Below are 17,790 nucleotides of genomic sequence, written 5' to 3' on the forward strand. Positions count from 1 at the left end.
TTATTAGGGCTGCTTTTCTACAAGAAAAGAGAAAAGTCTTTAGGCCCATTTGGGACTTGGGACAAGGCTTAGTTGATATAAAGATGATGATGACAATGGCAACCTCATTTACATAGTTTTAGTCGTAGATCAATCAGGAACTTTGCTGGTTGGGAGTAGGGCTGCAAATGGATTGAACTAATAGATGTGTTTTCATCAAAATTTACGGAGGTTTTGTTTGGTCAAAGCCTTTCTATTATCATGTCTCTCTAGCATCATACATTTTTCCTTAATAAATGAATTAAAAATGGCTTAGATATTGTATCTTATGAACCAAATTAAATAAAAATTACTTGTATGAAAGTCGAACCTATAAAAAAATTATTAAAAAGACAACATTCAAATTACTAATAAATACAATATAAATTTTAAGTATATTTGAGCACATATATTTAAATTGAATCAAAACAGATTATATGAGATAGGATAGGGGTGAATCCATATTCAATCCAGTTTAAAAATGGATTGAATTCGGGTCACCCTTAATCGAATTTGAATGGAAATTTGGATGATCTTAAATATTGAGCCTAAAACCCAAAACTAGACCGGGCCTGAGGTCAAACAGTCAAACCCAATCTTTTTAACCCAGGCCCAGCCTGAACTGAAAATTGACAAACAAGTTGGGCCTGGGCCTGGGCCTGGGCTTGGGCTTAGTCTCAGGTTGGTTAATTGGGATCAAATAGGCCTAATTTAGCATCAATAATGCAACCTTCAAATAGGCCTAATTTGGCATCAATAACGTACCCTTCAAATAGAAACTTTATATATTTTACATACAAGTATATACACATACATGTGTATGACATGAGATCGACTTCTATCAGTGAAAATCTGTGCCCACACCGTTCTAACAGCCTCTTACAACCTTGCATTGAGAATATCTCTCCATAAAATAAAGCACACAAGTACAGAGATATTCTCAATGCATGGCAGCAAAGGCTGCTCGAATGGGCTTTTCCCTGACTGAAGCCGAAAACATATGACATGCATATACATATATTTATTAATGCATACATGTGCAGTCAGACCAGGCTCAGGTCCAGGCTGGGTAGAATCCAGTCTCGGGCTCAAAAGTAGTAAAAGGCTGGGGTTTTAGGACCAGGCCAAACTAAAGGACCAAAAATCCAAGCCTGTGCAAAAATGCAGACTAGATCAGTTCAGGCTTGGGTTGGGCCGAATAAAGGCCGTTCCTGATCGTCATATAAAAATGAAGGCTGAAACAAGAAGCAAAATTAGAAGGCAGAAAAGCATTGACATCTTATACTTCCTTCAGAATAACCATGGCATATAATGCAATAACCACCAAATTTACTTTCAACAGGGGATTAAAAGTTTCAACTTCGAATTAAAATTCAAGTCTACAAAATAAAACACGATCTCCTTACAAGCTACCAATCCAATCTTTTTGTCATTTTGAATTTCTCAGAAACGATCTTTACAACATACCAGTCTCATGGACACCGTCTTGTCAGCATAAGAGCATTCATTACCAGAGAAGCTTAACTAGTAATATGCTTTCCGGGGATTATTCTGCAACACAAGTAACAAATGAATAAGGAGAGTTGTTTTTTCTTTCTTCCTTTTTTGTCACAAATAAACCAAGTAACCAATATATCTAGTAAATCACTGGAGAAATCTTTCAGAACAAGCCATTGAAGAATTCAAGACAACCATGACTTTACCAGGGGATTAGGCCTATAGCGGTAACCAAGCATCATTCTCTTCTTATACTGTTCATAAATATCATCATCAGCGGTTACCTCGCCAGGTTGTGCCGCTCCAACTCCCAAATTATTCGATTTCACATTACCTGCAATAATTGGATCTGCAATACCACTTTTGGAACTCCCCAGACCCTCACCTAAAGCCAACAAAGCACCAAGCATCAGAATCCAAAAACACATTCCTACTATCACAATGTCTTATTTGCAACATGATTGCATAAAAAGATGGCATTGTCATTAAATGAAAACAATTACAAATAACTTCTTTGGGTGCATAAACTGAATCAAATTAAAAACAGAAAAAATAATGAACTTCAGTATTCCATTTAAACTTTTTTCAGTGTGATAATGTCACTTATCAGCTCGCAAATTATGACATCACATCAAATCTTGGAAAATATCATCTATAACAGAACAAAGGATTACCTCCACTCACATTAGGCAGGCTGTCTAGTGGACCATGCACTAGGTCTCAAGTTAATAAGTTTCAGTTTGGGAAGAGTGCAAATACAAATATGTACAGTGCAAAACCTTGTATTTGCATTCTTCCCAAACTGACCTAAAAGACAAAGGACCTTTAAGCCTCATCCCTTAACAGTCAGGTATGTCATGAGATTAGAGCTACAAGGAATGTCAAAAAGGCAGACGTGCATATTTGGGACATGGCTGAAAAAGAAGTTAATAGGCAGTTTACAAGAGCAACCTTCAAGTTCAATTTATCATTTAAAGGTGAAACGTGAAAGTGTTCCTGAATCAGCATTGATGGCTGACGCGTTAGTCATTCTCCAGTGTTGATGACCAGTTGCCAACATGTGTGCCTGCTGTGGCTCTGGCAAGGCAATCGCATTCATAGGGCTAGTAGGTCAACTGTCTCAGCAAATCAGGGGCTTAGAAAAGAGGGCAAATCCTTTGCTGAGGCTGCCAGTTTTTCCAACTGGCCTCTTCACTGCATCACTGAAGTTTTCAGGGGAGAAAAAGCAAACTATATCATTGTTCAGGGAGAAGGCAACAATTCTCGGTTGCAGCTTCTAAGATGCTGTCTAGTTGGTAATTTTGAAGATGACCCACCATTCTCTCACTTGAGGATGTAGCCTTGAAAATGCGAAGGAAATGGAGAGTTCTGGTGCCGATTGAAGTTAAATGTCTCAGCTCTGGGGCTCTGCTTTTTATTCCCCTGTCAGATCAGGAAGCATGTAGGGGTGGGGTGTATGATGGAGGAAGAATGGACAGGATCCTATTAGATAAGGGTGTTCAGGTTGCCTCTGCATCTTTGGAGTTCTGCCATCTTTGAAGCGATAGGGGAGTTGTGCCGTGTGTGGGGCTTTATTCAAGCAGATTTCTCAAACTGGGGAAAGCAAACTTGTGAAGGGTGAGACTGGAGGTGAAGCAGAAAGATATACCTTGCCTTCAACAGTCAATATTTTGGGGGGAAATGCAGTTTATGGTGTGGCGGTCTGGCAAGACGCAAGAGTTCTTACCGGGGGTGATTCCTATAGTGGAGAATCATTGTGACCTTTTAGAAGTTCTATGGGAGGATGTAGCAGACCTGGTGGCCTCGGGGGGTAATGGTGAGGAAGGAATTCTCTCCTTATAGGTCCTCCTAAATGACTGGTGATTCCAAGGCCAGGGTTGCCTCAGCGGAGTGGGGTGGGTTAGGACTGGCGAGATTCCACTGGGGAGGGGCAGCGGCAGCGAGGCAGAGGGTGTTGGACAGAAAGAAGATTGGGGAAGTGTCATTCTAGGGAGACTGTTGCAGAGGGGGAGTTCCACCGGCGACTGGGGAAGGAGGTGGTGGTGGAGAGCTTAGGGGAGTCAGGGGAGGTGAGGGAGGGAAGAGAGTGTACGGGCAGTTTCAGTGGAGGGGGTTCCCCATTGGCTCCGCTGACATGTGGAGGTAGGCAGAGAGAGCCAACTAAAGACGTTCCAGGGGTCTTTTTCAATTTTCAAACACATCAGGGAGGTGGCGGTATTCAGGTGGACCCTGCGGTCTTGAGAAATGTGGTCCGAGAAACTGTTCTGGACACAATTGTGCCCTTTTTTCGAAAAATAAAAGGAGACAGGGGCAATTGGACTGTGTGTTGGCTAAGGCAATACAATGGTTGAAGACTTTGGACCTGTTCCATCAGTTCTCCTTTAATAACTTTTGGAGAAACTGGTTTTTTTTATGAATGCTTTTGGAGAAACTGGTTAGCAATAGTGAGGTGCTCTTCCATCAAGAGAAGGGTAATCCCAAGTCCGGCTGAAGGTTCCCTGAAGCTGAACTTCAATGGTAGCAGTTTGGGCAATCCAGGGCCATCTGGATTTTTTTTTTTTTTTTTGGGGGGGGGGTGGGGGGTTCTGGATTTGCAAACCAAATGGGGGTACAGCAACTAATTATTGAGGGGGACTCGAAGGTGGTGGTGGGCTAGCTAATGAAACTTGATGAGACTGTTTGGTGCTATAAGAAAGAAGTTAAGAAGATTATATGTCGGTCTCTTGTGTACATCACAACTCTCCACTCTCCCTAATCCCTCAAAATTTGGTGTTTTTTTTAGAATTTTTGAAAAAAAAAACAAAAAACATTGAATGTGGGGCTAGTAATCAACTCATCCAGAACTGATTCAGTTTCCTTTTTATCAGGGAACTGAATCTAATCATCCTTGTAGAATATGGGGCATATTTAGCACCAGTTCATGCATCATATGGGCCACTTATGGTAAAAACATAAAAGAGGAATATCCCAGATTTAGCTCAGTTGCTCTTACATCAAACCACCACCAAGTCACATCATCAGTTTTGGTATTTATTGAATTGGAGACCCAAACAGCAATTTTTTTCAAGTGGCATACCAACAGAGAGGATCTTAAATTTTCCCAAGTTGCAGACCGATACAAAAAGTTCAAATATTTGTTTCATGTAGGACCACAACAACAAATACACCAAGAAAAGTGAATACCTTCTTTCCAACCCATTTTAGATAGAAGCTTATGTCCAACATTGTCAGCTTGAATTTTAGCCTTTTCTGCAGCTTCTTTGGTAGCTTTCTGTGCAGCAGCATCATTGCAACTAGACAAGAACTTTTCCAGCTCTTCACGTGGTATAAAATCACCCATATGATGGCCTTTTTTAACTGGAGCTGCCATTATAAACAAGAAATGCCTCAGAGGAAGTGATTTTGTAGATAAAAGCAAATAAACAAGATCTTATGGTCAAATAAAAATAGCAAAGGTTGAATCTTAAACAAAAGGTTGTTTTCCAGAAGGTAAAGGCACATTAAGCAACTCAAATCCAGTGGTCCTAGTCCTCCCCCTGTCCTACCAAGTATGGGTGTCATTTTCTTTTTTGGGTACTGACTTGTGTGCTATGCCTGTAACAGATACTCCAGCTTCCCATCCAGGAGGATTTGATGTAAGAGAGAGGGTGATAATGGATGAGGAGAGAGGGTGATAGTGGAAGGAGAGGGGGTGGTGGAAATAGTAAGGGGACAAGTGAGGAGGCGGACAGAATCTGGAAATTGATTTGTACAGGGCTGGAGGAACTAAAGAAAGGAAGGAGTCATAGAGAACTGTTGCAGCCAAAATGAGTGTGAGCATGGTAAAGATCTATTTCAGACATTGGATGAAAGGATGTAGAGAAGAGGATTCTTATTGTATCAGGAAGGGGGAAAAAGGAAAAAAAAAAAGAAAAAGAAAAAAAAGATTTGAAGTGGAAAGGCTAATCTCGAACATTGAGGGAGATTTAGAATTTAGTGGTAGAGGGGATAGGAGGAAGGGCCTAAAATAAGGAGACAAAGGCTTCTTCATGGGTGTTTTGCTATTATTGTCTCGATGAAAATTATTAGCTGGAATGTAAGAGGTCTAGGGAGTGCAAGAAAGAGAAGGGTGATCAAAGACCTACTCCAAAGGGACAAACCTGACATTGTGCTTTTACAAGAATCCAAACTGATGGAATTAGATAGGAGATGGGTTAGGAATTTCTGGAGGTCTTGAGGTGTAGGTTGGACTTCAGCTCCTTCTTGGGGAGCCTCGAGGGGGATTGTAACACTGTGGAGGGAGGACGTGGTGGAAGCAATGGAAGAATTGATAGGAAGATTCTCCATTTCCATTAAGTTCAAGAATGTAGAGGATGGGTGTGTATGGGTTCTAACCAATGTTTATGGCCCTAACTCCTATAGAGAGAAATAAAATGTCGGAGGAATTACATGCAATCAAGGGGTTATGGGATGGCCCTTGGTGCCTGGGTGGGGATTTTAACGTCACTAGATTCTCTAAAGAAACCAATAATCCCCAACAGGCAATCACAACAAGCATGAGGAAATTTAATGGTTTTATTGAAGATTGTGAGTTGAAGGAAATACCTCTGTTGCAAACCAATTATACTTGGTCCAACCTTCAGGAAACCCCTTTTTTGTTCAAAGTTAGAGAAATTTTTATTTAATCTAGTCTGGGAGAACAGTTTGGAAAATTTGGTTACTAGAGCATTACCTAGGGTCACCTCTAATCATTGTCCTGTCCAAATAGGCACTGAGTCTCTTCCTATTGGACCCAAACCGTTTAGATTTGAAAATATGTGGCTTACCCATCCAGATTTTGTGAAAAAAGTGAAGGAGTGGCGGGGTGAGGAGGTGAGGGGGATAAGATGGAAGGGGGTCAGGTTTCATAAGAAGTTGAAGAGGTTGAGAGCCTAATCTCTCAAATAAAAAACTTGGATGTAAAAGAATCCCAAAATGGTTTGACCGCGGATGATAGAGTGTTAAGGAGACGATTGAAAAAGGATCTGGAATAGGTGTTATTGAGGGAAGAAATCAGTTGGAAACAAAAAACTAGACACAAGTGGATTAAGGAAGGCGATGGGAACACTAGATTTTTCCATGACTTGGCCAATGAGAGACGAAGAAAAAGTTTTGTAACCAAACTAGATATAGAAGAGGAGGTGATTACCAACCAAGATGGCATAGCCAAAAAAACTTGTGGACCACTTCAAATCAATCTATAGAAGACCTTTGAATGAGAGAGCAATCGTGGAAGGAGTGGAATGGCCAAGACTTGAGGACGGAATGGCAAGGTGGTTGGAAAGGAATTTCGAGGAATAAGAGATTAAGAAAGTTTTCTTTCTAATCGATAGATCCAAGGCTCTAGGTCCAGATGGCTTTACAATGGCTTTTTATCAAGATTGTTGACAAGTGCTAAAAGAGGATTTAGCTGAAGTCTTTAAGGAATTTGCAGACAATCATGTAATAAGCCCTAGAATCAATGCCACTTTTTTGGCCTTGATCCCTAAGAAGATTGATGTCAACCACCCAAAAGATTTTAGGCCTATTAGTCTGGTGACAAGCATCTATAAAATTCTGGTTAAAGTGCTTTCTTTGAGGATCAAAACAATTCTCCCTTCTATCATCAGTGAAACTCAAGGGGCATTCATTCAAGGGCGACAAATAACATATCAGATTCTAATTGTTAATGAGTGTGTGGAGGAAATGAAAAGGTCTAGGCAAAGAGGTTTTGTTTGTAAATTGGATCTTGAAAAGGCCTATGACTTGAAGACTGTGAGTTTTTATTAGAGGTGATGGGAAGTTGTGGATTTGGGGACAAGTGGTGTAGCCAGATATTTGGGTGTATTAGTACCTGTCACTACTCTATTTTGGTAAATGGTATGGTGAAGGTTTTTTTCCAACTTGCAGGGGCGTCAAGCAAGGGGATCCACTCTCTCCCTTCCTTTTTACCTTAGTAGCAGATTTGATTAGTAAGATCATTACCAAGGCCGATAAAGAAGATGCCATTAGGGGTTGGAGAATAGGGAAACACCAAATCCCAATCACCCACCTTCAGTTTGTAGATGACCTAATGATCTTTTGTGAAAGAAGTTTTAGCGAGAAGGTAACAAACCTAAAGAGCTAATCAAAGGATTTGAAAGGGTTTCTAATCTGAAAATAAATGTGGAGAAGAGTTGCATATTGGGTATAAACTTGGAGGTTGGAGAGATTGAGATTATTGCGGAGTGTCTTGAGTGTTCCATCTCTTCTTAGCCTATGTCTTACTTAGGGCTTCCATTTTGGGCCCCAGTGCTAGAAAAGTTTGAGAAGAGATTAGCTTCATGGAAGAAGAATTTCATCTCTTTGGCAGGGAGAATCACCTTAATAAGAGCTACTTTGGCTAACTTACCCACTTACTTTCTGCTTGTTTTTAGTATACCACCTAGGGAAGCTAGGAAGCTAGAGAAGTTGATGAGAGACTTCTTGTGGAAGCTGGGACAACATAAAAATGATCATTTGGTTAAATAGGAAATTGTTTGCTAAAGTAAAGAAGAGGGGGATTTGGGACTTGGGAGGGTGATTGAAAAAAATCAAGCTCTGTTAGGGAAATGGTTGTGGCGATGGCCATTGGAAAGTGAGAGGCTATGGCATAAGGTGGTGAGAAGCATTCATGGGAGTTCAAAGAATGGATGGGATGTTGGTGTGTCAAGGAAGGCTAACCTGGCAGCACCTTGGAAGGCCATTGACAACACATTTCCTCAATTTCTCAATTTTATCAGGTATGAAGTTTGTATTGGCAATGTCATTCACTTTTGGGAGGATATCTAGGTAGGAGACACCCCTCTAAAGGATCTTTTCCCTTTGTTATTTTCTGTTTCTTTGTATAAAAAAGAGGTGGTCTCAAAATTTGTCTCACCCTCGGGAACACCCTTGGCTGCTAATTGGGATTTTGGGTTTCATAGGGAACTAAGGGATGATAAAATTGAATCTCTCTCTGACTTGCTATGTTGCCTTAATCAGGTTTACTCGGATCCCTCCAAGCCAGATAAAAGGGTGTGGGCTCCTAGACCCAAAGGAACCTTTACTTATGCTTCTTATTTCAAGTCCATCTCTCATTCTTCTACTCGACAACCCTTTCCGTCAAAGGAAATTTGGTCATTTGGTGTAGGCCAGTTCCCCCCAAAGATTATGGCATTTTGTTGGAAGTATTCCATGGGAGATAGCCTACAAAAGAGAAGACCTTTCCTTTGTATTTCTCCCAACTAGTGTATCCTCTACAGAGCTCGCGGGGAGAATTGTTACCATCTACTAATATCTTGTCTATTTTCTACAGACCTTTGGGCTTAGCTACTTTCATTGTTTGGTAGTTGGAGCTTACCAGCAAAAGTTCACATTAACTTTGACCATTCTACTTTCTCTTGGCCTACAAAAAGAGAGAGACTTGTGTGGAAATGCACTCGCGTTGCCCTGATTTGGACTCTTAGGGAAAAAGAAATGCTAGAATTTTTCAACAAAAGGAAAGGGGCAATCAGGAACTGAAAGACTGTGTGTTGCATAGAGCAATACTTTGGATGAAGACTTTGGAAATCTTCCATCAATTCTCTTTTAATGACCTTAGAAGAAATTGGTCAGCAGTAATGAGGTATTCACCCTTAAAGGACAAGTTAATTACAAGCTGGTCTCCTCCATCTGAAGTCTCACTGAAGTTGAACCTTGATGGAAGTAGCATGGGTAATCCAGGATTATCCGGAATGGGGGTGTTCTGAGAAATGAGAATGGAGAAATTGCCTTGCTTTGCTCAGGTCCTTTAGGAGTTAGAGAATCTATCAGGGCAGAGCCATTAACTTCTGTACAAGGGGTGCAATTTGCAAACCAGCTAGGGGTACAGCATCTGATAATTGATGGGGATTCCAAGGTGGTGGTAGGTTGGTTGAATATTCCTAAAGATGCTATATGGTGCTACAAGAACGAAATGAAGAAATTCAGTTGGTTGACAAGGAATATGTTGGTCTCTTTACAGTGGGTGGGGAGATAAACAAATACTTTGTCCGATGTGTTGGCCAAGCAAGAGGTAAATAGGAAAGAATTGTTTTGGGCTCAGCTGTGATTCATGTATTTTTTTCCTAGTTTAATTGTAAGATTCTAGGAGGGGCTGCAGCTTGCGCCTCTCCCTTGGATGTTGTATGAAATCACAACTCTAAATCAGTTTTTTAATTAATAAAATTTTACGATTACTCATCAAAAAAGAAGGTAAAGGTATTGATCAAAAAAGAAAGAAGGTAAAGGCACATTAATCATTTTATCTCACAATATAACTCACCAATATTTTAAATATATGAAGTGTAGCAGGTTAGAGATACTCTTTTAATGTACAACTCACAAGATATTGGACATAAAATATTGTAGTATATCTAGACCTTGAAGAGAAGCAGGCGGAGGCATCTCATCCATTGACTGTTTAGGCTGTCTCCTTCGCTCTTCATGTGCAGCCTTCTTCATGTAGAATTCCATCATTGCTATAGGATCTGTAGCTGTCGAGGCACTGGATTCACCTGCAAGGAGACACCATGTGCAATATTGATATTACAAGTCTGCACTAAATGCCACAACCTCTTCTAGGGAAGAGACAGAAGACAGATAATCATGAGTAGGTACAGACTTTCATAGCAAAGTCAATGACCAAAGAGATAAATATTCTGTTGCAATTCCTCTCATGAATCTACCATGTCTTCTTTCTTCTTTTCTTTCCCTTGTTGCAGGAGGAGAAGGAGAGACACAAAAAGAAGTGCTACAAAACCAAGGAAGAAAAAGAGACAAACCTGGGCAATTCCTCAAGGCAATAACAAAAGAAACAAGAGAAGAGAAACGAGAGCAAGGGAGAAAAACAATTTAAGCCCAACGAAAACCCTTGTTTAACCAGGGCAGTGTTATCAAAGCATCAACTTGTCAATGACTAGTCAACCAAATCAATTGAGAATTGATGGCCACCAATTGCATCATTAACCAGTCAAATCATAACCAATGATGCACTCACCTAATACAACTAAGAATCAAAGAAGTTCAATAGATTGACTAATAACTAGTTGGCCTAGTTAGGGACAAACTTATTATAAAGTTTTATTTCGAACTATTAAAAATGGTAAACCATATGCCTTTATGTTGTCATTTCATACAAACTGATTCAAGAAGTGGTGATAGCAATATGACATGTAGATTGGTGATGAAAGGTGGAAAAGTTAATTATGTTTTCCTCCAACTAAAACGTGTGCCTATTATGGAGTTGCAACAAACAAGAGCAACACATCAGATAGATAATGGTTTATTCTGTTGAAAAGTAAAAGTTTTCATTCTCCATCTTGGCCTTTCCAGCTACTTTTTTATATTTGCAAAACTAAGGCCCTGTTTGGTTCACGGGAATAGAGGTCTGGAATCGGAATTGGAATGGGCTATTCAGATTCCAACTGTTTGGTTGGCCAGAATCGGAATATCATTCCCATTCCTGCTGGAATGGCCATTCCCTGCCCCTCCCTTGGGAATGAAATCCCATTCCTGCTGATTTTAAATCCCATTCCCATTCTTGTATGAACCAAACAGACTATGGGAATGGACCATTCTGATTCCGATTCGACTATGAACCAAATGGACCCTAAGATTGTAATAAATGCAATATTTTAAAACGCAGGGGACAATTTGGCCTGAGGCGCAAGGCAAGGCGCATACCTTTTTGAAGCAAGGCGCAAAAATACAAAAAATAAAAAAAAGTCAGAAAATTCAAAAAATGCCAATTTTTTCAAAAATGAAAAAAAAAACAAAAAAAAAAAACATTGAACACAATATTAATAAAAGTATAAACTTAAATTTTAAAATAAATGTTTTAAAAAAAACCTATTATCTAAAATTAAAATATATAAGCATAACATGTAAGGCATATTCAAATGAAATTTTAAAAACAAAATCAAACATATAAAACATTTTCAAGCATGTAAAACCAAGAATCTCTGTTTTTTTCCTCAATTGCATTACTTCAAGTAGCTAATGTGATGTAAAACATATTGCATTCCTAATTCTATGAGCTGTCTTTGTACCAAGCCCCTCAAGGCAAGCCCAAACAAGTCCATGTTAGGATTTTAAATTCTTAATTCTCACACAAAAAATAATAAAATTGCCTTTTAAGAAGATATTTTATTAGAATGAATGAATGAACAACATTAAGAAATAGGGGGTTCTCAGAGTTTCGGTGAGCGAGCAAAGCATAAAAAGAAGCCCCTCGAGGGGCATGGTTAGGGGTCTGAGGGCGGCCGCTAGGTTCAAAAAAAAACAAAAAAAGCGTAAAAATTTAAAAAGGTGCATGCCTAGGCTAAGGCACAAGGCACATCAGGCGTGCGCCTTTTGAAAGTATTGCACCTAGAACCTAGGAGAGGCGCATATCCTAAAATGCGCCTAGGTACGCCTTTTAAATCATTGAATAAATGTTCTATGCTATATCTTTATTTGCACTACTGTAGCCTTCATTAACATATAAAATTTACAACATTGTGCTTTAAAAGAGTAAGGTGCAAGAAAAGCTCAAACATCTCGTAGTTGCCTTACCTCATGTAGCTGGTGTGATGTCAAACATCTTGCATTCATACACCTAGGAAAATTGATTGTCCACCTCTATAAAAACCACATGAGCTAAACCCAAACAAGTCCATGCAGGGATTTGGGGCAGTGCCCCTAACCTAAACTCTTTGGTCCATACACGTAAAAGGGTTAAGAGGCCATTGACCATCCCAGCTATTTGGGGTGGTCTTGGGAGGGGTGGACTGGATGCAGTCCTAACCTTTGGACTTTTTTTGCACAAAGTGGCCACTCAAAGACTCAAACACACGTTCTCAAACTTGACAACCCAAGGTTTTATCATTAAAAGGGTTGGTTTTTTATTTTAGTCACAGTTTATTATATTTTAGAATTATGGATCAAATATTAATTGTGTTTTGTTGCTTCTTTAGTGGAAATTTTGACATTTGAGACCCCACATGCAAGAACTAAGTTTTCTTTTGCTTATTTTAAAAGCCAATAGACCATTATTAGTGTATAAACAACAATAGAAGATAATTTAGAAGTTGACAAACCATTACAAAAAGGTGTAAAACACATAAAAATCTACAAATAAAAACCCAAAAAAATGCATTTAAAAAAGATGCATGCTTGGGCTGAAGTGCTAAGCACGTCAAACAAGCACTCTCAAAAGGGGTTGCAGCTGCACCTGGGTTCAGGTGAGACACATGCCCTAAGATATGCCTCACCTATGCACCAAGGCACACCCAATGTTTTAAAAGCGCAAGGGCCAATTTGCACCGGAGGCGCAAGGCGAGGTGCACACCTTTTTAAGAAAGGCGCAAAATTACAAAAAAAAGGCTAAAAAATAAAAAAAAAAAGTCAGAAAATTCCAAAAATGCAAAAGAAATAAAAAATATTAATGTTAATAAAAATATAAACTTAAATTTTAAAATAAATGATTTAAAAAACCTATTATCTAAAATTAAAATACACAAACATAACATGTAAAGTGTATTCAAACGAAAGTTTAAAAATAAAAGCAAACATATAAAGCATTTTCAAACATGTAACCACAATCTCTTTTTTCCTTAATTGCATTGCTTCAAGTAGTTAATGTGATGTAAAACATATTGCATTCTTGATTCTATGAGCTACAGCACGCCCCTTGAGGCAAGCCCGAACAAGTCTATGTTGGGGTCTGAAATTCTTATTTCTCACATAAAAAATAATGATTTTACAACTTTCATGGCCTTTTAAGAAGATATTTTATTGCAATGAATGAATGAACAACATAAGCAAATAGGGGGTTCTCTCCGCTCCGGGCAGAGCCCCTGGCCCAGCCGTTAAACTCAAAAAAAAGCAAAAAGCGCAAAATTTTCAAAAGGTGCACGTCTGGGCTGAGACGCAAGGTGCAAGGCGCACGCCTTTTGAAAGAGGTGCGCCTAGGACCTAGGCAAGGTGCATACCCCAAAATGCGCCTCGCCTGTGCGCCTAGGTGCGCTTTTAAATCACTAGGCACACCTTTTAAAACACTATTAGAACATATCTTCTATGTAGTCAACCAGCAAGCCCCTAGGCAGCAACTATTCACTACATCATCATGGGATGCCAAAATGACTAGCCATTCCCTCATCACATTGACAACACTTCAGTAGATAGAAAAATCCAGTAGAAAAAATGGTGAACTACTCAAATTTTAAAAGAAGCAAAACATACCATAAATAGTTCTTCCTGCTGACGCTGACTGAATTGGTCTGTTAGCATTGGCTTCATATAAAGCTGATGCTGGAATTTGGTAATTAGAGTGCTGCTGATGGGATCTTTGAGAACTTGAAGCTCTAGAAGCTGAAGAGATTGTACTGGCTGAACTTAAAAGGAAAGAAACATTATTAATACAACTCAAAGTAAGGTAGACAGAAGAAACTTTAGCAGGGAAGAAGAAGAAGAAGACACTAAGCATATAAACAACTGCAATTGGTGTGGCAAAACTGAAATACTAAATAAAAAGCACAGAGATGAGAAGCCCCTCTTTTGGCATCACATTGCATATGTAAGACAGGTCCAGAAAAGAGAGAGTATGTTGTCCAGACATGAGAATTTAAAGAGGTACCACTTTTATATGATCTATTAAACATACTATAGTGTCAGAACCTTTTTTTTAATCAATTGTCAGAACCTTCATTACATTATATGCACGATGCATCCATTTTATCCATCTGTAGCTTGTCAATGTCTACCAATTATTGTGAAAAAGGTACATAGAACCATACAAGAGAACCCATTGAATTAGTCAAAAAAAAGAGGTAGAACCATTGGGGGAGAGAGCAAAGTTCAACACATAATGGTCATATTACAAATTTACAGTCAGTACCTCATACAAACCTGTAGTGAATATCAAGCAAGCAAACTAATGGCTTCAAATATACTTGTCAGTTTGATACCTCATCTCATGGTTTTGAAATCCAGGCAGAAACAGAACCATTTTGACCACTGGTTCCTGGGTCAAACAGCCTGGCCATCTGGTTTGAAGCCTGGTCAGGAGGTTTTGGGGTCCAAAACCAGACCGGAACCATAATCATTCATGGATCAACTGGTTCAACCAGCCAGTCCGGTCTGATTTTCAAAACCATGCTTCATCTTTAACCCATGTTCTGAGTTAATCGAATTAGTGGTCCCAAATTCTACTCTACCGAAAACATTTATGTATCAGCATGTCTCACGACTTTTTTCTCAGAAAGCATTTTGCAGAAACTAGAGAACTTGAATATAAATAAATGTTGGCTTTCCCATTAAAACCAAACTCTAGTTCTTTCAACAAAATTGTTTTGACTTTTGAGACATCTGTCTGACACATTCAATAAAATCAATGCATGATTAACAGTACCATTAAAAAAGGAAACAACTTAACCCATTGGGAGGTTGGACCATAGGATTTGTGGTACTAACCACTACATGATGATTGAGAATCCCTTGTCTGTGCAAGAGCTTTTTCTTCCTCCATAAGCCGATACTCGTAATATTTGTAATCCGCACAGCTAACATCAAATAGAAATCTGAAAAGGCACAATATAGCAAATAAGCAAACACAATAATCATTAACAGGAGAGGCATAAAGAATTGGTAAAAACATAAACACCATATAATCTTGAAATCATGACCATCAGACTCAGGAACATACTTAAAAGGTGTATCTCCAGGATTTCTTTGGCGTGTAATGTGCTCAAATTGCCTTCCATTTTTTGCCACAAAACTTGCTAATTTGTCAGCAACTTTCTCCACAGCAGGATCACTCGGGGAAGGTGGTGCTGCATGTCACTTAAAGAACTGATTAATACCAAGAGCATGAACAAGGGAATGCAAATTACTCTTGTAGCAGGCGTGCCACATTTTCCAATTCTTTCATTCAACATCTCTTTCCACCCAAGTCGATAGAGACTTAAGACATAAGCTGCATTCATGAGACAAGAAACCTTCAAGAATGTCCTGTTCCCATCTTCCCCAGGCTAAGAAGAAGACATAAATCCCAAGATGAATTGAAAAGGAACTGAATTGCAGAACTGATAGGTGTCCTTGCAGCAAAAAAAATGGACAAGAGAAAATGATAATTGTACTGGTGCTGATATTGAAGCATGGAAAGAATTCATGGAGAACAAAATCAATCTCCTAGGTCACAGTTCAGGTATCCAGCTTTTGGTTCTAAAATAAGATGTTGGTGAATTGGATCCATATGGGACTCGTCTAAAAGGAGAATCATACTTTTTAAACCATGTTACTTGTTATCCAAAAGAAATAGAAGCCTACACTGATGGACCTGGCCATCAGTATGATGAAAACTACAAGTCCTCAAATGTTGCAATGTCAATTAGCATCAAAGAATAAATTTTTCATCTTCAAGAAAAGGGATGTTGTAGAAAGAGTTTGTTTAAGAATCTACAAATTCAAGACCGTAGGGAAGTTATAGATTCACCTACTTTCCTATGTGTTTCAAAAATAAAACTGGGTAGGGAAAGTCATTTTATGTGCTTCATTTGTCCAAGCCTTTACTTCTTCCATGCATACAGAAACTATGTAGAAGAAGTCATTTAAATGCTGCAGTTCAAATTTCAAAATTTTTCTTTTTGTACAAACCTTAGATGGGATAGAAGGATTTAAGTGCTAGAGAGGAAGAGAGAGTGAATTTGTTATGCCAACTAAACCAAATAAAAGGATATGAATACAAGCAGTAATTACCAACACCCTCTTGTTCTGCAGGCCACTCAGAGGCATCTGGTTGAGCCAACTTCTGTCGTTTCACTGATCCATCAGCAGAACCATATCCTGCATCTCCTTCTTCATCTTCATCTGCACATAATCTAACAGGGGCTGCCGCAAGCTTTGACTTCTGTTTCAAGCTAAATGCAAGTTTCCCACCTGAACCAGAAGGGGTGGCTCTTCGTGCGTCATTTGCTTTAGAATCCAAGACCATTTTACTAATGGGAGGATTGGCCTTCAAATTCCCAGATGCACATGCACTTGTGCCTGATTTAGATTGCTCCAATGCAGCTTCCTTTTCCTTTTCTTGTTGAAGCTGTTTAAACCTTTCCATAAAAGAACCATCATTGACAAATAAACTAGAAGCCACGTTTTTATCCATGTGGGAGAAAGCCAAAATCTGTTTAAGCCCGTTAATGGAAACCAACGGCTTTCGAGAAGCAAAGCTGTCCAAATAATTTAGGCTCCAAATTGTAACTCCATACGCTGATCCTTGTAATTGAGAACGGGCTGCATTCCTTAAGCTTCAAATCAGAAGAAGACTAACTCCCATGCATTGGAAGAATAATATTTATAAAATTTCATGAAAAGAAAATGAAAAAGTGAGCAACCAATTGATCAATTAAAGCACAGAGTTAGCTGCTTCATATATTGAATACCACCAAAATCCAGAAATGGGGGATAAAGCTTTTCTGTAGCAATGGATAACTAAAAGTCCAAAACCACCGATTTCTTTCCCATTTTTCCAATGGAAAGATCAACACATCAACCAGGTAAGTGTTCGTCCCTTATCGTTAGCAAGGAACCGAAATTATTATTTGTCGAAGAAAATCAAAGCCCCTGATATAAAATCAAGAAAAAAATAATCCACTATATGGGTAGATTAAACAGGAATTAAAAACCAGAAAAACGATCAATCGTCATTAGTAAAATTGTACAAATACAAGGAGATTGAGCCCAACAAAGTCTAACAAAGGCTATATTTGTTTGAACGATCCTTAAAGGGAACAAGTGCAAACTAAAGAAAATAAAAGAAAATAAAGTAAAAAAGAACGGACAGAAAAGGCCGAAAACCAAAAGATAGCATGGAAATTGCAATCGACAAATCCCTAAGATGAAAGACTGACAGAAATGTAGATAAAACCGTTATTCAGGAAGTAATGAACCAAAATCAAATCCTATAACCCTCTTTAATTTAGTCATGAATCTTGCCACTAAGTCCTGGTTTTAAAGGGAGAAGAGAAAAGTGAAGAAAGCCAATAATGCAATCTAAGATTTAACCCAAAAAAAAACTCTCATCATACCTCTTCGTTGCTGGACTAGAACAACATAGTCCTGAATGATTCGACTTGCCCTAAATGGGGGATGAGGCGATGAGCTATTGCCCTCCGTCCGTCCGTCCAGAATGAACAGGTGAGAGAACCGCAAATTTCCTCCGCAGAGTCATCACTCGGAATGGTGCGAGGTTTATATACAGAAGCGGAATCATACTCTGGATTCAAT

At 39.0% G+C, this 17,790-nt stretch overlaps 1 protein-coding gene across 3 annotated transcripts; it reads right to left on the reverse strand.

Annotated features, from left to right (window-relative positions):
• Nucleotides 1-1,346: 1,346 nt before the first annotated feature.
• On the reverse strand, nt 1,347-17,760 carry LOC104603454 (SURP and G-patch domain-containing protein 1-like protein). 3 transcript variants are annotated; one of them, XM_010267481.3, is made up of 9 exons: nt 17,592-17,760; nt 16,267-16,797; nt 15,215-15,341; nt 14,983-15,089; nt 13,753-13,899; nt 9,912-10,046; nt 4,699-4,878; nt 1,722-1,900; nt 1,347-1,569 (listed from the first exon to the last, which is right to left on the reverse strand). In XM_010267481.3, exons 2-9 carry the CDS (start codon nt 16,667-16,669, stop codon nt 1,543-1,545), a joined length of 1,305 nt encoding a protein of 434 aa, XP_010265783.1. In that variant the 5' UTR covers nt 16,670-16,797; nt 17,592-17,760; the 3' UTR covers nt 1,347-1,542. The 3 variants fall into 3 exon arrangements, with proteins under 3 accessions (XP_010265783.1, XP_010265784.1, XP_088755270.1); XM_010267482.3 differs by having other exon boundaries at nt 16,267-16,811; nt 17,592-17,732; XM_088899144.1 differs by having other exon boundaries at nt 16,267-17,127; nt 17,592-17,724.
• Between the last annotated feature and the right edge of the window lie 30 nt (nt 17,761-17,790).

The sequence above is a fragment of the Nelumbo nucifera genome, chromosome 2 (genome assembly GCF_055504915.1).
Source record: "Nelumbo nucifera cultivar China Antique chromosome 2, China Antique-T2T, whole genome shotgun sequence".
Taxonomy (NCBI): domain Eukaryota; kingdom Viridiplantae; phylum Streptophyta; class Magnoliopsida; order Proteales; family Nelumbonaceae; genus Nelumbo; species Nelumbo nucifera.

Bases quoted from the DNA above. Each gene is read 5' to 3' on its own strand.
- LOC104603454 (XM_010267481.3), bottom strand. From the start codon at position 16,669: ATGGATAAAAACGTGGCTTCTAGTTTATTTGTCAATGATGGTTCTTTT. The intron at 13,900-14,982 runs GTTAGTACCACA...TTTTAAGTTCAG, and splicing joins TTCTCAATCATCATGTAGTG to CCAGTACAATCTCTTCAGCT. The intron at 4,879-9,911 runs GTCTAGATATAC...TTATAATGGCAG, and splicing joins TCCGCCTGCTTCTCTTCAAG to CTCCAGTTAAAAAAGGCCAT.